The sequence below is a fragment of the Miscanthus floridulus genome, chromosome 3 (genome assembly GCF_019320115.1).
Source record: "Miscanthus floridulus cultivar M001 chromosome 3, ASM1932011v1, whole genome shotgun sequence".
Taxonomy (NCBI): domain Eukaryota; kingdom Viridiplantae; phylum Streptophyta; class Magnoliopsida; order Poales; family Poaceae; genus Miscanthus; species Miscanthus floridulus.
Genome location: NC_089582.1, coordinates 95,321,421 through 95,342,927, shown reverse-complemented (window position 1 = coordinate 95,342,927; position 21,507 = coordinate 95,321,421). Strand labels below are relative to the sequence as shown.

At 44.0% G+C, this 21,507-nt stretch overlaps 3 protein-coding genes and 2 long non-coding RNA genes across 5 annotated transcripts; 4 read left to right on the top strand and 1 right to left on the bottom strand.

The window, feature by feature from the left end:
• The first annotated feature begins 335 nt into the window (after positions 1-335).
• On the top strand, positions 336-3,972 carry LOC136546179 (protein trichome birefringence-like 14). Its single transcript, XM_066538151.1, has 5 exons — positions 336-702; positions 1,394-1,648; positions 1,759-1,887; positions 2,245-2,440; positions 2,511-3,972. Exons 2-5 carry the CDS (start codon positions 1,492-1,494, stop codon positions 3,343-3,345), a joined length of 1,317 nt encoding a protein of 438 aa, XP_066394248.1. The 5' UTR covers positions 336-702; positions 1,394-1,491; the 3' UTR covers positions 3,346-3,972.
• Positions 3,973-5,766: 1,794 nt separating this feature from the next.
• On the bottom strand, positions 5,767-10,328 carry LOC136541925 (alpha,alpha-trehalose-phosphate synthase [UDP-forming] 6-like). Its single transcript, XM_066534113.1, has 3 exons — positions 7,408-10,328; positions 6,996-7,269; positions 5,767-6,887 (listed from the first exon to the last, which is right to left on the bottom strand). Exons 1-3 carry the CDS (start codon positions 9,441-9,443, stop codon positions 6,555-6,557), a joined length of 2,643 nt encoding a protein of 880 aa, XP_066390210.1. The 5' UTR covers positions 9,444-10,328; the 3' UTR covers positions 5,767-6,554.
• Positions 10,329-17,159: 6,831 nt separating this feature from the next.
• Positions 17,160-17,683, top strand: LOC136546194 (uncharacterized). Its single transcript, XR_010781297.1, has 3 exons — positions 17,160-17,274; positions 17,362-17,556; positions 17,645-17,683. It is a non-coding gene; the product is annotated as an uncharacterized lncRNA (long non-coding RNA).
• Positions 17,684-18,164, top strand: LOC136546193 (uncharacterized). Its single transcript, XR_010781296.1, has 3 exons — positions 17,684-17,765; positions 17,868-18,001; positions 18,088-18,164. It is a non-coding gene; the product is annotated as an uncharacterized lncRNA (long non-coding RNA).
• A 249-nt stretch (positions 18,165-18,413) lies between these two features.
• LOC136546192 (uncharacterized) lies at positions 18,414-19,783 on the top strand. The gene is made up of 6 exons (XM_066538158.1): positions 18,414-18,506; positions 18,614-18,800; positions 18,880-19,005; positions 19,081-19,349; positions 19,438-19,510; positions 19,593-19,783. The coding sequence occupies exons 1-6, from the start codon at positions 18,457-18,459 to the stop codon at positions 19,710-19,712; spliced, it is 825 nt and encodes a 274-aa protein (XP_066394255.1). The 5' UTR covers positions 18,414-18,456; the 3' UTR covers positions 19,713-19,783.
• Positions 19,784-21,507: the final 1,724 nt, after the last annotated feature.

Below are 21,507 nucleotides of genomic sequence, written 5' to 3'. Positions count from 1 at the left end.
TCTGTTTGAGTCGCCTGTGAGCTGCGGAAAAATTGTTGTGATCTATGATACATAAACAATATGAGCTATATGATGTAAAAAAAGTTGTAAGTTGTTTAGTTAAAACAACTATAAAACCTACTATCTTCCTTAAAACGACTAAAATATCTCCCTATTTCTACAAGTTTAAAAAAACTGAAAGTCAAAAGCAGAATTCTAAAGTGCTATTAAAATTATGCTACGTGAAATGAGCTACAAGTTCAGATTCTATTTGTTTAGTTGACTTTCTGTTTTTTTTTTTGGCAAATTGGCAGTAGAAATACTTTCTACAACAAAACTAAACACAGCCCAAGTCCATTGGCCAGAGTGTCACGACCGACGACGTGCTTGCATGTTGGCATGTTGCGAAGGGAAGAGACATTCCTTAGCCGAGGATTGAAGCCATCGCCCACCACACCGGACCGGGCGCACGACGCCTTGGACTCTACACCATAACGCGGGCCCCGCGACATCTCACCTGCCCCCTCCGGCCGCCGTCTCTCCTCCCCGGCCGGTTCCCCCTCCCTCCCCGCTCGCCTGCGCCTCGCCTTTCTCGCCCTCTTTCCGGCTTTCTCACACATGCCCGCCTTCTCCGCCCCTCTCCTCTCTCTCTCTCTCTCCGACCGCGCCCTCACCAGCGGCGGCGTCGACCGGCAGCGGCGTTCAACTGCGCCCCACGAGCAGGTGAGCCCGTGGAACGCTCTGCCTCACCACCCCGCAGGTTGAATTCTTCGTTCCAGCGATGAATTTGTAGCCTCGGATCTCATTTGTGTCGTTCGCGGCTCGGAGATTTCTCTGTCCTTTTAATCTTCCTGCTGTGTTATTTTTCGCGGTGGATCTCGCCCGCGAAGTACCCCACGTTGATGCTGAATACATTTCCATTGGGTGCCTTCATCTGGATTTTGGATCATTTGGCGTCGACCGACTATTAGCCTTGCCTGTGGCGGCGGGGATTTGAAAGCGAAATTCTGCAGCGATGCGAGTGCTAACTGACTCCTGCGATCGGGGTGTGTTTGCCGATTCGAGATTCTGACTGGTCCTGGAAGAGCCTGCTCCAAGTTTTGGTGTCACTGTCGCTCGGAATTGGAAGGAGATTGCCCCTTTCAGCTCAATGCTTTGCTTGTGACCTCTGTGCTCCCCCTGTTGTTTCCATGTATATTGCGTATTGTCAGTCGTGTACTGTTTGCTGGTTTCATATATGAATCTCGCACTTTGGTGTTAAAAATTCTGATTTACTTTTGTTAGAATTGAGAAGAGCAATGCAGCATTGCTTAAGTTATTAAGTTTGCTATCTTGAATTTTGATGCTAGTTTCATCTGTGACATAGCTCCTACAGTGACTGAGCATTTTCTGAATTTGGACCTGAACTGTGCAGGTTTCTTGTCCCCGTCGATTTCCAGTGACTTCAGTCTAGCTCTGTAAGCATCTGATCGACTTCGAGGTGCCAGACAGGGCCTATGCTGCCTTACTGGGATGAAAGGCGGCTGTCTGCATAGGCTCCTTGTCCACAAGCTATGCTTTGGCCTGGTGGTTCTCCTCACTGTGCTGATTGTTGTTCTGTTACTGGAAGGAGCCCCAGTCCTCACAATCTTCAGCACAACACCAGGGCAATTAAAAGTTATCTCTCAAGGTAGTCTGACATCTGAATGATACTTTTTTGGCTTGTTGCTTTATTTACCAATTCAAAATCTACACTCTGCTTGTTGGTTGACTTGTTGTTTGTATTCCCCTTGGCATCAGGTTTCCTACAGCAGCAGGAGCAGGAACATCTTGGAGATGATGGAGCAACCCTAGCTGGGTCTCCAGGTCCAGCTTCCATGTGCCGCTCGCACAAAAGGAAGGGCAAAGTGATGAACAGTAATTTCTTATGTATGTTGTGACATACTACTTTGTTTTTTGTTGTTTGCCCCACTTCTGCTTCATGCTTGCTGACTTACCTCTTGCCTCTGAAAGCATACTTCTCCTTGTGCTTGTTTGCAAACCAAACAATTTGTGGGTGCTCCATGTTTACACATTAAGCCCCATTTATCTGCCTTTGCATAATATAGGGTTGTTGTTACATCCTAGAATGTAACTATGCAGAGCGATGCCATTTTATTCTTGTTTATTCATCTCAACCATTGGAATTCACAACTTTTTACTGGTGATAGGTTGTTTTTGCAAATATGAAGCTTGAATCCGATATCAAATTCCTTTGCCTGATATAATGCTTCTGTTACTTCATAGATTGTAACTACGCAAAGGGGAAGTGGATAGAAGATGATAAGCGGCCATTGTACTCTGGTAACGAGTGCAAGCAATGGCTGTCAAAAATGTGGGCTTGTCGAATGATGCGGCGTGCACATTTCTCTTATGAGAATTATCGGTGGCAGCCACATGGCTGTGAGATGCCTGAGTTTACAGGGTCTAACATCTTAAAAAGGTATTTTACTTCATTTATCTGTGCACCTTATTGAGATCTGGATTATTCTAACATATTTTTGGGATTTCAGGATGAGGAACCGAACTCTTGCTTTTGTTGGTGATTCACTTGGCAGGCAACAATTTCAGTCAATAATGTGTATAGCAACTGGTGGCAAATACAGTCCTGAGGTCGAAGATGTTGGTTGGAAATATGGCCTTGTCAAAGCCCCAGGTGCTCTAAGACCTGATGGGTGGGCTTATAGATTTCCATCCACCAACACAACTATCCTTTTCTACTGGTCTGCTACTCTGTCTGAATTAGAACCTCTGAATACAGAAGACACAGTGACCAGATATGCATTGCATCTTGATCGACCAGTTACATTTTTGAAGAAGTATCTTAATTACTTTGATGTCCTAGTACTTAACACAGGCCATCACTGGAACAGAGGGAAATTCAATGGAAATCACTGGGAATTGCATGCTGATGGGAAGCCTGTAGGCAATGGTAGTAGACTTGCAGACCTAACCCGTGCAAAAAATCTTACATTGCATAGCATTGCTAGATGGATGGATTCAGAACTTGCACGGCATCCTAAGATGAAAGTATTCCTCAGGACAATTTCACCAAGGCACTTTGTAAATGGTGACTGGAACACAGGTGGGACATGTGGAAATACCATCCCCTTATCTAATGGAAGTGAGGTCTTGCAGGACCATTCAATTGATATACCCGCAGAAAATGCTGTGAAGGGAACTCGGGTTAAGCTTTTGGATATCACTGCTATCTCGAAACTACGAGATGAGGGGCATATCTCAAACTCTAGTTTCAAAAAAGCTTCCACCGGAATTAATGATTGCTTGCACTGGTGCTTACCTGGTATACCAGACATGTGGAATGAGCTTCTCTTTGTACAGATTTAGTATCACACTGTAGTTAAGCGGATCTTTTTCAGAGCCCCAAGGATCTCTTCTGTTCATATCATAGCAGTACAGTACATTTTTGGAATTTTGGATCACCCATTGGAGGTGTTCACAAGATGATACTACTGATTTCTATAGAAGTAATTTACAGTTTGGTCCAGATTCTTCCAACTTCCTTTCGGAGCAGAGTAGATGGAGCTGCTGCACAGCCCAATCTGACTACCGAGTATTCTTCAGGCACGTTGAACTTTGTTTCTACTTTTATCTTACTATAAATCCTACCACGGTAATACCATGTGCAGCATATATCCTTCAGAGAAATGTTCATACCAGTTGGCCGTAATTATATATGTTCATTCAGATAAAATTAAAAGTTCAACATTCGATTGATTTGTGTGACCTCAAAGGCTCCATTCTTGTATGTGTAACATTTTGAGTGCTAGATGACCTGATATACCATGCATCTTATGACCATAGCTGCCTGTGGATACCTTGTCATTTCGCAGCTCTGTGTTATTGCATTATAAATTTATCACGGCTACTGGAATACCCTTGTTTTTAAAGTGTTGTCTTTCACTTGGTGCTCACATATTTTGCTCTATATTTTTCTAAGAACTATAAGTACAACAGCATGAGCATATGAAAATATTTTAAATATGCATAATTTTGTCACTAGATCTGCTTCTTGTTCGATTAATTCCATGTCATCAAGGACTCAAAATTGCAAAGTTTGACTATCAATTTCGTGGACAACTTATAAAATCAACTGGAAGGGGTTTGGTATGTATGCCCTGTTGTTCTAGAAGAAATGGATACTGGTATATGCCAGAAGAATAAGCTTTTAAAATTTTTGTAATTTGTTTTCTCAAAGATCAAGTTGTTGTGGAACTGATATAAGCACTCCTAATAAAGAGCGTGCAACCTCAGATCTCCGATCTCTCTCACAAACCACTGTTACCGGCACAGTCAACTGCCGGATGCACAGTAACGGATTTTTTTATAAACAGTACAGGGTCCGCAGATAAACAGTAACGGGTTTTTAATAAACAGTAGCGGGTTTATGAACACTGCTTTACCGGATTTTATGAACAGTGACGGGTTACTATGAACAGTGTTTAGCCCATTAACGAAGACCAACAGCCTATTTCCTTTTTTTTTTACGCCTCAATACAAATCTTTTTTCTCCACTATTGCCCGCGCATAGCGCGGGGTTCCCTGCTAGTTATCAAGATAGCCGAACAATCATGAACCTGATAAGGATTAGACAAGGGTTGCGTTAAAATGCATAACCAATAATGTCCCTCTAGCACATCATCGATGTTGATGTATATTAAGCAATTATTGTCACAACAAACGCTCCCCTTCTGAAAGGCAACAACCATCTGTTCAGAAAAGAAAGGGTTAACTATCTGTGCTGGTGTCAGTTGATGAGTCAACTCGACGTAGGTACTGAACATACAGTTTTCCTCTCTTTTTCTTGGAACAGCTACCGACACATAGTTTTGGATGTTGAAGAGTTCATTTTGTTTTTTTTTTTCTGTTTCTTTTATTTTATTACTAAATCCGTTCCAAATTATAGTTCGTTTAATTTTTTTATCTCAAGTTTGACCACTCGTCTTATTCAAAAATTTGTACTAAATGTCATTTCTTTTGTTGTGGCTTACTTTATTAACAAAAGTTCTTCAAAATGACTTAAATTTAACTATGTTTGTACAAATTTTTTGAATAAGACGAGCTGTCAAACTTTAGATAAAAAAGTCAAATGAATTATAATTTGGAACTGAGAGAATCTATTTATTTATTTATTTTACCGGTGTGTGTGTGTGTGTGTATATATATATATATATATATATATATATATATATATATATATATATTTATTTATTTATACCACTCCAAAATAAGGCCTCTTCTGGAACATCGCTGATGATTACTCTAGTGAGGTGCCGTACTTCCCCAGGCAAAGTTGTGCGTAGAATAATGTTCATCTCCATCCATATCATCGAGCGGATCGGAGGCGATCGATCTCATCACCGGATAACCGCGACGCGACGCTGCCGTCCCCGGCCCTGCCCCACCAACGCGATCAGTTCCGCTGCGGGAGCCTTATCGCGACGATTATCCTGAGGACACTGCCTGGAGGCGGGACGTCGGCGCAACGACCCCGCAGCGGGCGCGGGCGACGTCGCCGCACCTCACACCTCCCCTCACCCGCGTGCGTGTTGACGCCACGGCGGACGTCATCGCCCACCCCTCGTCGGCGGCGTAGCGATGGGACGAGACAGGGAGACACCGCCAGCGCGATGCCGGACCAAGCCCTCTTTATAGTCGGCAAAACTAGCGTCTCGAACCGCAAAGGCACTAGCTCGCACTAGGAAAAAGATCACGGAGTTGTGGCCTGCACAGGCACGACACGATCACTGCCGCGTCGAGCTTCGGCTCAACGCAACCCGGGCATGTATTCAGTACAGGACGACTCGATCAAACAAATCAGATCAGCAGACACCACATCAGAGAACAGAGCACACAAGTGTCCGGATCAGGACGGCAACCGGCCACCCAAGGCCAAGACGAAACGCGCTGCTAATCCACCGAGACCACCCATCGGCGATTGAGGGCAAGAATCTCTTGTATCCTCGTTGCTAAACACGGCAGGCATGAGCGCCTTATCCCACCAAACATGATTAGGCCGGCAGAAGAACCTTTGCCCCGATAGGCAACAGGATAAGGCGGCGACTGTGCTGCTGTTGTTGGCTGTTGCTGTGCGGCGGGTCAGCAAGTGCAACCACCACCTCCACTCCTCTGCACCTGCACGGCGCTGTTGCTCGCCATCATTTGCTGCAGCGAGGATACGAGGGTGGCGACGGGAATTATTGACGCCTCCACCACCCGACCCGACCCACAGACAAAAGGAAGGAATGCAACGCGGCCCGCAACGACCTCTGGAGCTTCAGTCCAGAGCGACAGTAATCCGGCGACAAATCGACGTGACCGGCGGGCGACCTCGGCGAGTGGCTTATGTTTATGTACACGCCAGCCGAACACAGGGGCGGTGGCCACGGCGAGGAGGCAGCGCGAACAAGGGCCACAACATTCCTAGAGCATTTTGTACACCTGGGAACAGCAAGCGAGTCACGGTCTTCCCTTCCTCCAACAAAAGGTTTCATGCTGCCTGGAGCTAACTGCGGGGCGCCTGCCCGTGCCGCGGTTCACCTCGGTACGGTGTCCGTCGCTGCTGCGGCGGGGAGTGGGGGTGCGTGCGTCTGGTCGTCGTCGGAGACGTTGGCGAGGCCCTGGACGAGGCGCACGATGTCCGCGGGGTCATCCAGGTAGTACTTGGCCTTGCTGGGCTTGCGCCCCACGGTGCACGCGAACACCTCCGCCTCAGGCTGCAGGGCCACACCCCTCGCCGCTGTTGTGATCACCTCGAACATGTCCTCGTCGGACCGGTCGTCGCCCACGCACAGGACAAAGTCTGGAAGGTCGCCCCGCTCCTGCATCGTCGAAAGGATCCGCTTCGCCACCAGGCCCTTGCTTACGCCCTGCAAAATGGGAGTGTTCACGATTGGCATTTTCGTTACCATGATACAACATTGCTGACCGAGTTAACAGTAACCGTTGCTGTTGTGAGCAGGAGCAAGCAGGCTTACCTGTGGCTTCACCTCAACAAGGTTGGGTCCAGCTTTCACTGAGACCGGCTCGTTTGAAAGCACACTCTCAAGATGCTCGTGGAGCTCCTTGGCCTGGCACGATCCGAAATCTGGATCAGCATCCTCGTAGCACCAAACGATAGCAGTCTCCTTGTTCTCAATTGTTGACCCATCTGTCGTCTCAGTATAGGTCTTCATCACTGGTTCTGCGATTTGCTTCCAGCTGCAGTCTATCACCGGAACGCATGTCTCCCATTCTGTATCTCTTCTCAGCCTACAACCATTGACAGCATCAGTGATTAGTGTGCTCCAGTACGTAGTAGAAGGTCAATGGGCATTGGAATTTGCAAGATTAATTTATTATGAGGACGAACTGCATGGAAACCGCAGGAAGTAATAATACTTAAATTACCTGAGGAAGTAGCCGTGTTCAGCTGCTAGTCCAAGGCTCTCACATGGTAAGAACCACTCGTTTAAAGTCATCCGGCTCTTTGCACTCACAAGGAAGACCATGTTGTTCTTGTCACGGCAAAGGCTGTTCAACACGTCTATCGTCCTTAAGGTAGGACTCTTACCAAACGAAGTCTGAGGCATCAGCGTCCCGTCATAGTCTAAGAGAATGATGCGCTTCGTTGTCCTCCGGTAGGCTGAGACCAAGTGCTCAACTGCAAGTTTCTTGAAGTTTGGATCGAGGGCTACAACCCTGAACTTTAGCCCGAATCCTATGCCCCAGCAACGCCTCCTGTTATGGTCGAGGCAAATCCGCTCAAGATCTTGCAAGAAGCTGTTCGCCCAGTACCCAACATCATGTGTGCTCACATATCTGTGATGCTTCTCATGTCTCAACACCTTCTCCCCTGCGGGCATCTCCAATGCATAGTCCATTGCGTCAGCCACTGAATCAATGTTCCAAGGGTTCACACGGATAGCGCCGCTCAGGGAGGGCGAGCAGCCGATGAACTCTGACACAACAAGCATGCTCTTCTTCCTTGAAGCCAGACCAAGACCCAGGATACTATCTATCTTCTCATTCCCTTGTCGAGCAATTATGTACTCATATGGGATCAGATTCATGCCATCCCTCACTGCAGTAACTAAACAGCACTCCGCCACAACATAATAAGCCATCCTCTCATAGAACTGCAGAGGCTTATCAATCAGTATCACTGGCTGGTAATCTGGCTGCTCGAATGCATCGTTGATGCGCTTCACCATCGCATCACTCTCTTCCTGTACCTCCTTCACATCCTTTCCCCGCCCCCTTGCTGGATTGGCAATCTGAACAAGCACCACCCTTCCCCGCCATTCCGGATGCTGCATCAGGAGCTGCTCAAATGCCAAAAGCTTCAAGCTAATTCCTTTGAAGATATCCATATCATCAACACCAAGCAACAGCAGCCGGTTCTGATGATGGAACTGTTTCAGAAGCTCACCAACCTTGACCCCAAGCTCCGGGAGGTTGAGGACTGACTCTAACTGCTCCAAGTGAACTCCCACAGGCAAGATCTTGATAGTCACTGTCCGACCGTAGTACTCCAGAGCAATGTAGCCCCTCTGCGACTCATACTTCAACCCGAGCATCCTGCTGCAGCATGACAAGAAGTGTCTGGCATAATCAAAAGTGTGGAACCCAATCAGATCGGCATTCAGCAGCGACCGGAGCAGCTCCTCACGCACAGGTAGGGTCTTGTAGATCTCCGACGACGGGAACGGGCTATGAAGGAAGAACCCAAGCTTGACCCGGTTGAAGCGCTTGCGCAGGAACGTCGGGAGCACCATGAGATGGTAATCGTGCACCCACACGAAGTCTTCGTCGGGACTGATCACCTCTAGGATCTTGTCGGCGAAGATCTTGTTGACCGACACGTAGGCCTGCCACAGGAGTCGGTCGAATCGGCCACCTAGCTCCGGCGACAGTGGCAGCATGTAATGGAACAGTGGCCAGAGCTGCTGCTTGCAGAAGCCGTGGTAGAAGCGGGAGCGGAGGTCGGCGGGCAGGAAGGTGGGCACGCAGCCGAATCCCTCGAGGAGCTCGTGCGCGACCTCGTCGTGCTCGGCGGGGGGCACGTCGTCGCAGAGGCCGCCGACGTAGACGAACTCCATGTCCGCGCGGCCGTGGTGCGCGCGGAGGCTGTCCTTGACCTGCAGCAGGAGGCTGTCCTGGTCCCACGCGAAGTCCCAGCCGCCGCCGCCGGCGCGGCGGGAGGCGCGAACGGGGAGCTGGTTGGCGACGATGATGACGCGCTCCCGCGGCGCGTGGGAGGAGTGGTCGGACGCCGCGGAGGCGGCGTCGGCGTCGGCGTCGTCGTCGGAGACGTCGAGGTCCGGCACAATGCCGGAGGCCGTCACCACGCGCGGTATCCGGCGGCGCCCCAGCGGCGGCAGCGGGTCGCCGCCGCTGCCGCCGGCGGCGAGCTCCAGGAGGTTGGAGTAGGATCTCGACACCATCCCCGCACACCGAATCAGAGCAAGCTGATGATGAACCTCCCAACCAAGATTCGATCTTCACCACTCGCCTCGCCTCGCACACAAATCGCCACCGGAACCTGGACAATCTGTGATCCCGCCGGCGAACAGTTTGGAGGTCCGTGGAGAAAGCTGGTGAGCAAGAATGGCCGGCGGGGAAGGAAAAGGATCTATCTATCTATCCACCAGTCTCCGTCTCCGGCGGAGAAGAGATAAATCTCAGCAAGGAATCGAATCGGCGGAGCAAGTAGTAATCAGGAACCGAACGGAAAAAGGCGGCCCTCCCTTTCCGAAAAACACCAAGAGCTTTCGGCCAAAATCAATCCAGACGACCGAGGAGGAGCAACAGCGTCTCAGGTGCTCCAGCTGGGACGGCCTCTACTCCCTCCCTCCCTCGGCAAACCGGCAGGGGACAAGAGAATCCCGCGTGCTCGCCGACGACGACCGGTTCCTGGACCAGCATTTGCCCTCCCTCCACCTCGCTCTCTCTAGGCCAGCAGCACCCACCAGCTAAGCCGGCAGCTCGGCAGGGGAATGGCTGGCTGGAGAAAAGGATTTGACGGAGCAAGGAAAGCAAATCCCTTTCCAGGATGGAGGAGGAATCGAGCGAGAGGCGTGGGATGGCAACACCACTAGCACCACTCGCTGGTTGGGAGGCGGAACGGAGCGAAGCGATTCTTGGCCTCGGGTCGCGTGAAGGAGAGCGGTGGCTCTTGAGGGATCGCAAGAGCTGCGGCAGGGGGACACCGATCCGTTGTTTAATAAGTAGCACAGGAGCAGAGAGCGAGTTGGGATAAGCTTAGCAAGCTGCGGTTTTTTAAGCAGAGACGCCGAGCTGGGCAGGCAGCAGAGGCCAGAGGGGCTCGCGATGGGGGAGGGGGGGAGGGAGGGCAGGGACGACGCGCCGAATAAAATAATATAGTCCGGCGGTTTGCTGGAAACAACCCTGTGTTTTTCTTGTTTGTTGCTCAGTGACCCGGCTTGCCGTCTGTTCACCTGTCTTGTCTTGTAATCCTTATTTTTCAACTCGGTTTTTAGTTAAATAGTATTTTTTTCTCACATTTAATCAATCGAAACATTATTTTATTTTGTTTTTCGGCAAAGCAAACGGGCCCGATTATGGTATGCTGCGTCGAATTTATAGCTAGCACCGTGTGAGAGCGGAACGTTATCCCGTTTGTTGGTTTTAGATTAGATAGCGAGCACACGTTTTGGTTTGGTTTGCTCGTCAAATTGTGTGTCGAGAGTGGAATTCCGGGTGGGATCTATTCCTCCTCTATTATCAGCCAAGAAAAAAGCAGGACGGAAGCGTTCCTTGAGAAACATGGACTCTTATCTGTCCCCCGGCCGCTCCGTGTCGGATTTTCCTTTCGTTCCTGGCTGTACGCACATACAATCTTTTTGACTTCTCTTGTTTGCGAAGAAGAAAAGACTGGATAGGTAATGACGTACTCGCTTGCGTTGTTTGCTCTCCTGCCTGCAAACTCCTAAGCTCGTTCGTCGATCCCATCTGATCTGCCGCTGAACTAGTAGACAAGGAATCACCCCTAAACAAATCCCTGTGCCTGCAGGCCACAGTGTGTATTTGGTTCCGTATATACATAGCTCTGTTCGCTTGAACTACTTTAAACAGTGTTCAAAACGTTTCGGCATAAGTATCAGGATAAGCGTCTCCTCGATCAGCATGTGATTAACAGGAGCCTCAGGGACCACCTTGGAAAGAAAAAGTTTGGTTGCACCTCACACCTCACACGCAGAGAAGACGAGTCGAGACAGTGCAGTACAGAGGAGGTAGCTGGAAGCGTGAGTTGCCACGATCTTATCTGCCAAGCGCGAAAGGGACCACGCTGCCGCCCTGAGCCCTATCCACTTCCGGAGCCTCTCCAGCCGTCCGATCCCATCGGCCGGCCAGGGGAAAGCGTCCGCGTCGGGTGCGTGAGATCGGCGCTCGGCAGGGGCGGACGGGCTCCCGCGCACGTGCGACCGCCTACGTGTCGGCCGGTGAGGGTGCCGCGGCCCAGCTGTCGGGGCCCCATCGTCGGCCGCCGCCGGGAGCTTGGCCGGCCGGAGACGAGATGGGTTTCCACGCTACACAAAAAAAGAAACGACACTCCGTAGTTTTAGTTTTCTCTCTTCTGTGTTTTGAAATTTCATAGTTTTTTATTTTTATCGTACCTTATTTCTGTATTTTTTTTCTATTCCTGCGTTTTGGATTCCTTCCTTCGAAATAGGCCCTAATTTGGTGTTATCTTAGAGGGAGGCCATAATTTGACAAATCTCTTTTTTAAAACGTGAGGCAAGATTTGGTTATTCAAAGCGTTCTTAAATATAAATTTAATTTAATGTAACAATTTTGTTGCACAAAATTTTCCCAACACTAACTAAATTGTTGGTACAAAATTATTACAAATAGTCAAGCATCTTAGGACAGAGGGGTATTTTTGCACGTAAAACGTAATGCAAGTACGTTTAGCGTAAAACTACTAGCGTCTATATATATATATATATATATATATGTAAATATATGAGGTTTGAGGCGTCATCATGGTCTGTGATGTGCTAACACTGGCTAGTATTTTTGCATATAAATGTGGCAATGTTTCTTTTGTAAATTACTATATTACAAAACTACCTCTTCTTTTCATTTTAAGATACGCATGCGACCCAAGATTCAAACTGAGTACTATTCAAACTTAGTACTATTTGACTAACACTTACTCCCTTCGTTCCAAATTATAAGACGTTTGGCTTTTCTAAATATATTGCTTTTGCTTTATATCTAGACATACACTATATCTAAGTGCATAGTAAAACTATGTATATAGAAAAACCAAAATGCCTTATAATTTGGAACAGAGGAAGTATAACCTAAGAATCTGTAGATATACCATACAATTTTGATATTGTTGGATTCATATTTAAAAAAAGCTTTCGTTTCATGTGAAACCTATATTCATGGACATTACTATAGCATATGAGATATTAATTACCAAAATTTGAAGTTCGAAACTATATCGGGGTCGGGGCAAACCGTTCCTTAAGGGGAAAAAAAGAAAATGAGGTAGTATTTTGAATAACAAATCAAGTGATGCTCTTTTTATGTGAGGGAACCCATAGTTTTACTCCAATTAACGATAAAGACTTAATTATAGGGTGTTTGGTTGGTAGAACGATGCGATCCATTATCATCTCACTCTCTAGTTTTTTATTTGGTTTATACAAGAGAATGAGTTGATCCATGACCATCATATTTTTTTACTCTAATAATTAGTCCAAGCACGAGGAATGATATCATACTACTAAATTTGATTCATGAGGTACGTGCTCGCACATTGCAGGCGCGCGAATATGTCTGCCTCTGCGTTCACACACATGATTTGTCAAGCTCACGTTATTACACTCTTATATTAGCATCTCGTGTGCTCAAGTTGTGGCCTGGATCTTAGCAGACATATTCCCACAAGGGAATGGGAACGTGGAACGGGTACGAGAATGAGAATTTGAGGTGTTATTTTATAGCGTGGGAACGTAAATGTTCCCAAATCAGGACGTGGACGTTTCGAGAACGACGTTCCCGAAACATGGAACTTGGTCATATTCCACGTTTCCGACTGCTAAAGCCTGAACTGTGCATTACTTTCTCCGTAATCATAGTCAAACTAGCTTAAATTTGACTCAGTTATGTAAAATAGCATGAATATTCAGGACTTTGGATAAATATATATCCTACAAAAATGTATTCCAAAACAAATCTAATAATATATGATAAATATGGCCTTCAAAAATATATGATAAATATTGATATTTTATATAAATTTAGTTAAGCCCATGTTTAGTTGCCAGGCCAAATTCCAAAAAAAAAATGATACGGTACCTATCACATCGAATCTTGCGATACGTGCATGGAGCATTAAATGTAGGTAAAAAAAAAACTAATTGCACAATTTGATTGGAAATCGCGAGACGAACGTTTTGAGCCTAATTAGACCATGATTGAACACTAATTGCCAAATAAAAACGAAAGTGCTATAGTAACCCAAAATTCAAAATTCACCCAACTAAACACCCTTTAAATTCAAAATAGTTTAACAGAATACTCCCTCCGTTCCTTAATATAAGCCATATAGATTTCTAAAGAAAATTTCAAAATACAGGTACGTATCAGCTCCCACGTCGATTAATTTGGAAACCTTCCCACCGTACATAGCACATGCCCCAACCAATCCCTTAGATTTAGGAAGCAATCTGATTGGAAGAGAGAAGATGGCCTGATTTTTCTTTTTTCCTTCGGTCTCGCATCCTTCCCTAAGCTATGCATTAATATTGGTGCTAAAAACTATATGGCTTATATTAAGGAACGGAAGGAGTACTACTTAAATAGTATATAGTATGATAACAATCAATACTCTGCCTAGCTCGTGGGATGCCCACACTACAGTAGATAGCTAGGCTGCACGCATCGTGGGTATGCAGCAGGTGCATGCATGAGGCCTGGCCGCCTGGGACTGTGCCGTCGACTCGCCTGACAGCCGTAGCAGCCAGCGGACCCCGCTTAGATGCCATTCAAATTCTAAGTTTTTTCACTCTCTCTCCATCACATCAATTTTTAGCCGCTTATATGGAGTATTAAATGTAGATAAAAAAAATAACTAATTGCACAGTTTAGTTTGAAATCACGAGATGAATCTTTTGAGTCTAGTTGGTCCACAATTAGATAATATTTATCAAATAAGACGAAAATACTACTATTCATCAAGTTGAAATTTTTTTCACAATCTAAACGAGGCCCCAGCTTAAAATATCCAAGAGTCCATACTCCTATTCCTATCTGCTGCGCGCTGGCGCTACACAGAGTTCTACCAGATTAGAGGCGCGTTCGGTTCTGTATCACATAGAACATTAAATATAGATTAATTATAAAATCAATTATATAGATGGAAATTAATTTACGAGATATTTTTTTAAGTCTAATTAATCTATCATTAACATATATTTACTGTAGCACCACTTTATCAAATCATGAACTAATTAGACTTAAAAGATTCGTTTCGCAAATTAGTCGTAAGTTGTATAATTAATTTTATAATTAATCTATATTTAATACTCTATATTTATGCACATTCCATGATCTCCGTAGGAGGAGCAGGATGGGGGTATCGTTGGTCTTTCGGCCATCTCTCGAACATTAAATATAGATTAATTATAAAATCAATTATATAGATGGAAACTAATTTACGAGATGTTTTTTTAAACCTAATTAATCTGTCATTAACATATCTACCCTACTAATGCACCAAGTTTTCTTCGTTTGGTCCACCCAGAAAAGCGTCCCCCACTGAGATGACCATCCTAAATGCACACCAATAATTATACACACAAAACCAACCACATCCGAATCAACCGCCCAGATCTATCCTCAATATTCTCTCTCATTACTCACGCACGATCCAACGATCAGCATATTTTGTATGGTATTCCTCCTCCCCCTCCATGCGTCGCGGAAAAAGGAATATTGACGCGAGAAAAATTGACGCACGAGAAATCCGCGGCTCTTTCCACGCGGAGTCCGCCTTTGCTCGATCTCCTGCCTCCGCACCTACGAAGCCTCGCCGCAGCACGTCCGCGCCGCTGTGGCCGTTCCGGTGTTCTCAAGCCTCGCCGCAGCACGTCCGTGCCGCTGTGGCCGTTCCGGTGTTCTCAATTCCTGTAAGGCGTAAGCCGTAATCCCGTGATCGTGATCCCCAGCGGGCAGCCACAAACGTAGCGGCGTTGCGGTCTCTCTCCGTCCCTGAAGGCCTGACTCCCTGCCGCCCCGGTGGTAAGTGATTTGAGTTCATCAATATTCAGTTATAGGGCTCGGCGGTGTTTGTTTGATCTCATCTGACAACTTCAATTTTCTATTCGACCTTGCAATCCAATCCATACAGTACAGGCATCAAGCGACCGATCCATTAATTTAATTATTTAATTCATCAAGCCACATAGGAACAGGCCGTAGGCTACAGGTAATTTTTTCTAAACTCCATATTACCGTGATAGACTGATAGGGTTCTAATTTTCTATTTTTCTATTTTTCAGTACTCCTCATCAGCGGAACCAGCGACAAACCCCAACCAAGAGGACTAACCTGGCAGCTGGCGTACCTCCGCGTGCGACGCCGCTGCTACGGCTTCTGCATCCTCATCGCCAGCAACGCGCGCATCTACCACCTGTCGCTCAGCACAGTCCCCGGGCGACCCCGGCGACAAGGCTTTGTCCACCGCCGTGATGAAGAACGTGATCGAGGTCGGCAACACCACGGAGACGGACACCTCGACCGTGCCGGCGATTTGTACAGGTTATTAGTATTTCCCTCTGATCTTCGCCTTATCATTTCCTGCAGCCTAAATACCCGATTAGATTGCCATTTGCAACCTGAATGCACGATTCAGGTGAATTCCTCTAAATCTTTGTACTTGCCAATTTAAACTATGTTTGGTTCCTACCTTTATTAAATTTAATCTATGTTTAATTATGCTAATCTTTTAAATTTAAGTACATTATTTAATATATTGCTTTGATCATATTAAGATAATGTCGAAATAGTAGAGGGTGAGGCAACAATCGAAGCCTCTAGCCAAGAAAGGCAGAACAAAGAGAATGCCGAAATAATAGTTCCGCCATCCTCGCCCAAAGCTGAAAAGTTTCCGACACCAGATAACTCAGGTGAATTACTCTAAATACTTTTACTTGTAATAAATTTATAAGCTATGTTCGATTACTACTTTTAGTAAATTTATTTAAGCTATGTATGATTAATCATCATTGCAATCTCATAGATTTGGCTCCCAAATTATTATTAAATAATACTTTGCTCATCTGTAGAGATTAAAAAGTATATAGAGAGTGAGTCAAGAATTGTAGCCTCTAGCCAAGAAACGTTGGACAACAAAAACACCGAAATAATAGTTCAGCCATCCTCACCCAAAGGTCAGAAATATCCGAGCCTTTAATAATAATTTCACCCATTTCCTCGTTTATGATGAACCTCACTGATCACTCCGTACAACTCACAGATTGGCTACACAGAAATGATGCATATATTTCCATGTGTACTGGTCAAACGTACGGTCCGTATTGATGCATTTCCTACTTCTGGTGAGCCAAATTAGCACAACATCATCATGCTACTTTTCAATATGAAATAAGGCATTTATTTAGATGCTAATGTACTAAAGTGGAGCTATATTGATGTAGATGTCGATCAAGAAAGATGCGAAGACAAGAAGCAGAAGCGTGCTCATGAGGATGACGTACACAACGAACTCTTAAGCAACACAAATCTCCTCTCATATTTTGTCCGAGTGGGCCATTGCGTACAAAATGTACAAATATGGAATCTCAAACTGATATTATATATTGCATCTGCAGATCATTATTAGGAAGGAAGCGAGAGAAGTACAGGTCAACGACGATGCCGTACAAACGCCAGTACTACAAAAGGCACAACATATGATGCGTGCTGACGATGATGTGACGGCGTTGCCTCGGTATAATAAGCCAAAGAAATCAAACAATGCACAAATCATGACTCAAGGTGAGCCATCATTAATTGAAACTTACTTCTTTAATTTAAATAATTAATTACTTATTACTAATAATAATATAAAATGATACCTCTACAGATTATGTGTCTACGAAACAAGATGATGAGGTCACTGAATACATGAAAGGAAAAAGTATAGATCATAAACTCGTCAGAATCAATGATGCTTGGGGATGCAGGGATGACCTAGATTGCCTTTTTAAGTCGAATGACCAAGTCAATGGCGCGGTAAGCATGTTTAACACAGGTTCTGCATTACATAGTGTCCATACAAACTATCTGCCAATCTTTTAATGACAAATTAAAAACTTGTAGGTCATAAGTTTGTATATCGAATTGATGCGGCATGAAGAACACCTACTTCATAGAGATGGTGGAGATGTATATTTGGAAAATTCAATGGTTTCTCAAATGCTACGAATTGACGGGAAGAAAGATGAGAGGGATTTGAGCTATAATAGAGATGAAGTGGTTGAAACAAGGGCACACAATTATTTAAATGCTGATATGGTAAGCTTTACCATAATACTTGACATATGCTAATTTTTTACCCTTTCAAATCTAGAGAAATAATTTAGATAACTCTCTAATACTGCAGGTGTTCCTTCCAATCAATATTGAAAAGTTTCACTGGTACTGGGTGTTGTGAACGCTTCTTTAGGCCAGATACATGTTTTGGACTCTTTTGGAGATAATATGACAAACTTTGAAGATCTCTGGTATATGGTACGTCTAAATAATTGGTATACATATTTATTTATTCAAAATTCTTTAGTACCTGTTCTGTTTCTTAATTAGCCTTGGTGTTTTGATCATACCAGCTCTTAGGAATGGAAAGACTAATAAAATATGCAACGGGGCTTACAAAACTGGACCAAAGTAAATGGAAACACGGTACCAATATGACATCTTGGCCAATGAAACATAAGATCAAGGTCCCAATGCAAACAGATGGGTAAAATATCTTTATGTTTTGTGTATATGTCATTGCCTAACCATTATATGTATGCCTCATATTTGATTGTTTGGAATATTGCCCAGCTATAGTTGTGGTTTATGGCTTCTTAATTATATGGAGTATTGGACCGGAAGTACTTTATCTGACCATGTAACCCAGGTACTTACTTAAGAATCTACTTCTAATACATATCAGTTATTTTTTAATTGGTTAGCATATAAGCAATTACTGTTTGCAGGAAGATATAAGTAACTTCAGGTTCAAGCTACCTGCGATCTTATATAACTCGCTGTTAAATGAAATAAGAGGGTTACCGGATAAAGAGCAAAAGACTAAGACCGGCGATGACCTAGATGAACTTGTCGAAGAGCTCGATGACCTCGATATTTTGATAGTCGGGTAACACGAAGTTGACAAGGACGCTAAAGTGGACAAACAGAGAAGACCTATTGATGACAATTTGCGGGTTGTTCCACTTGATCGCCGATGATGAGACTTTAGAGTAAGTCATGCATTCTAAAGTACAACGTACTGTTCTAATATAGATATTGCCTTTGTCCATTCTAGATTGCTACAAGCAAGTAATTTGTTCCTTGTCCTTGTTTTCAGGAAAGAGTGGATACGAAGTACACGACCATATCCAATTTCTTTAAGTCTTAGACAAATTATAAATATTTTAGATGATGATAGACAGCTGGAACATGAAACCTTTAATATGGCTATTCGGATGGTCGCGTGCAACCAAGACATAGCGCAGAAGAAACAAATATTCCACTACATGGATCTCAAATTTGCTGTAAGTTGATATATATAAATCATTCTAAAAGATTGTTTATACATGTCATACTTAAATTATGTAATTGTATAATTATCAGGAAATAACTCATTTTGGACGAGATCCACGATGTTGTCCCAAGATTGACAAGGCATACCAAGATCAATTAAAAAAAGTATTTGAGTGCTGGCCGGAAAAGCAGTACGACATTAAAGAATGTAGCAATGTAAGTTGTGTTTTGTGTATTACTTTAAAACCTTTTAAATTATTTACCACTTACAGTCTATGTGTTTGTTTATAGATTCTACTACCATATTATCAAGATGGTCTATACACTTTATTCATAATCGACATGCAAAAAATAATCGTCCATATTATGGATCCACTTCAAGATCATGTATGCTTGAAGGGTTATGATCACAGAGATTCATATATACCTACATTACACACTATTGCTAGAAGGTTCAATCTTGCCATGGGATTGTTAAATTTTAAGATGAACAACAATATTTATCACTGGAAGCGAGAATACCCTATGTGTGTAACAAAGGTTACACATAATAAACACTGGTAATCACTTGTAATATATTTCAACTTTCATATCAAAGAAATAGTTATTTGATCTATGTACATCAAATAAACAATTGATCTTCTGCAGGAATTTGGGAGGCTTTCTTGTATACAGTTTCATGAAGTCATGGGATGGCATAAGATTGCCACCGATCAACAATGTAAGCATGTATAGTACATAACTAAGTTTCATAAACTACATTGAAAAATAATAACTTATTTATTGTTATCTGCCATGCACAGCTACCAACTTCGCTGAGGAGGGAGTTCTTGGCCGATATTTTGACGAGTAATGCAAAAGAATGTAGCGACAACATCCCTGATAATCTGCAATACATGATTAAGGAGTTAGGTAGAATCTAACTTTACAATGTGCACTTATATGAAAAGTGTTCCCAAATTATATATAGACTCAAATACAATTGTTGTGTAATAGTAATATTATGAAGATTAAATTGGTTATAATTATGAGCATCACAAGATTAAAACCGTAGCGTTAGCACGGGCATTATACTAGTATTTACTGTAGTACCACTTTATCAAATCATGAACTAATTAGACTTAAAAGATTCGTTTCGCAAATTAGTCACAAGTTGTGTAATTAATTTTATAATTAATCTATATTTAATACTCTATATTTATGCACATTCCATGATCTCCGTAGGAGGAGCAGGATGGGGTATCGTTGGTCTTTCGGCCATCTCTCCAGGAGCAGTAGTAGCTAGTCTTTACCTGTGTAGCGAAACTGTTCATCGTCCGGCGACGACCAGTGTGACATATGACATTTTGAACTTTAATAATTCCTTATATTTCAGAACGGACGGAGTACAATAATATGTACAGCCCATACAATATAAGTGATTAGGATATAAGAGGCTGTTCGGTTGGCTTATTGCCAGCTGGCTGGCTGGATTTCTCTCTCACGAAATCACTATTCACGTCCTGCCAGAACAGTATTTTCCTCTCACAACAATCAGCCGGAACAGTATTTTTCAGTCCTGCCGAACAGGCCCTAAACCTGTCTTATCTTCCGGTGGGTACTCCCAAGGTTAATTGCAAGCATGATAAGCATCAGTTACGAGGGTTAACGTTAATTACTGGTACATATGTACGTACGCGGAGAAACTACATGGAAAAGGACATACAACAACCTGGGTAAATTAAACAAGACCGTCAAGATAGATGCCTGTTGATTCTTATCCAACTAAGGAGGAGATTACCTCTAAACATTTACTATTATATACTTTATATCTTACAACAGAGTTATGTAGGAGCAATAATTGTATAGCCGATGCGGTAATAGTAGGACGGAGTAACCGTTATCTTCACTCTCTTTTTTAACTCGCAGGATGGATCTTGTTAATAGTAATTTTTAGTCACTAAGCGACCAATAGTCGTCTATGTCGATGCATAATAAATAAATTATATTAATAACCCACGTCCGGTCAAAGTGGATATAGCAATCATAGCTAGCAGCGTGTGGACGCAGCTCTGCAAACTGTCTCTTCTGTATCATCGTTTATAAGCTAATAACCTGTGTGTGCGTGTGAGTAAAATCGTAGTTTTTGGACTTTAGTTTCTGGAGATTAATTAATTGGGGGAACAAGAACAATCGAGCATATCATTCGTCTCAATATTGACGCCGCCGGTTCTTAGCTTCTTTCATTGCTTTGAACTCTTTATTTTAGTTAGCTAGGCTTCATTGCTTTGAACTCTTTATTTTAGTTAGCTAGGCGACACATATTGATTCTATTTTACATGGCGTCATCATCAACATTTTCCTTTTGGAATAGGTGTTGCTGTATTATCCAACTGTTACGAGTTTGTTATCTTATGCGGCGATTGATGAGGCTGGCATTGTATTTGACATGAGCTAGCTAGCAGATGGATTTGATCCCGATGCGCGGACATATCTTAATATCCGAGCTGATAGGATCGTCCAGAGCGACGATGATTACAAACTCAAAGTTGACACTACCGGGGAGACAGTTTCTTTGTCGAGTGTCTCAGGCACTTGGCAAAGATCGATATATCCTTTGTCGAGTGTTACACTCGACAAAGGACACTCGGTAAATAGTTTATCGGCAAAGACCTCTTTGTCGAGTGCACTTTATCGGGTACTCGGCAAAGGCTTTGTCGAGTGCCAATCCGACACTCG

Bases quoted from the DNA above. Each gene is read 5' to 3' on its own strand.
- LOC136541925 (XM_066534113.1), bottom strand. From the start codon at position 9,443: ATGGTGTCGAGATCCTACTCCAACCTCCTGGAGCTCGCCGCCGGCGGC. The intron at 7,270-7,407 runs GTAATTTAAGTA...CAATGGTTGTAG, and splicing joins GAACACGGCTACTTCCTCAG to GCTGAGAAGAGATACAGAAT. The intron at 6,888-6,995 runs GTAAGCCTGCTT...CCCATTTTGCAG, and splicing joins TTGTTGAGGTGAAGCCACAG to GGCGTAAGCAAGGGCCTGGT.
- LOC136546179 (XM_066538151.1), top strand. From the start codon at position 1,492: ATGAAAGGCGGCTGTCTGCATAGGCTCCTTGTCCACAAGCTATGCTTT. The intron at 1,649-1,758 runs GTAGTCTGACAT...CCTTGGCATCAG, and splicing joins ATTAAAAGTTATCTCTCAAG to GTTTCCTACAGCAGCAGGAG. The intron at 1,888-2,244 runs GTATGTTGTGAC...GTTACTTCATAG, and splicing joins GATGAACAGTAATTTCTTAT to ATTGTAACTACGCAAAGGGG.
- LOC136546192 (XM_066538158.1), top strand. From the start codon at position 18,457: ATGACAATTTGCGGGTTGTTCCACTTGATCGCCGATGATGAGACTTTA. The intron at 18,801-18,879 runs GTAAGTTGATAT...TATAATTATCAG, and splicing joins ACATGGATCTCAAATTTGCT to GAAATAACTCATTTTGGACG. The intron at 19,350-19,437 runs GTAATCACTTGT...GATCTTCTGCAG, and splicing joins GTTACACATAATAAACACTG to GAATTTGGGAGGCTTTCTTG.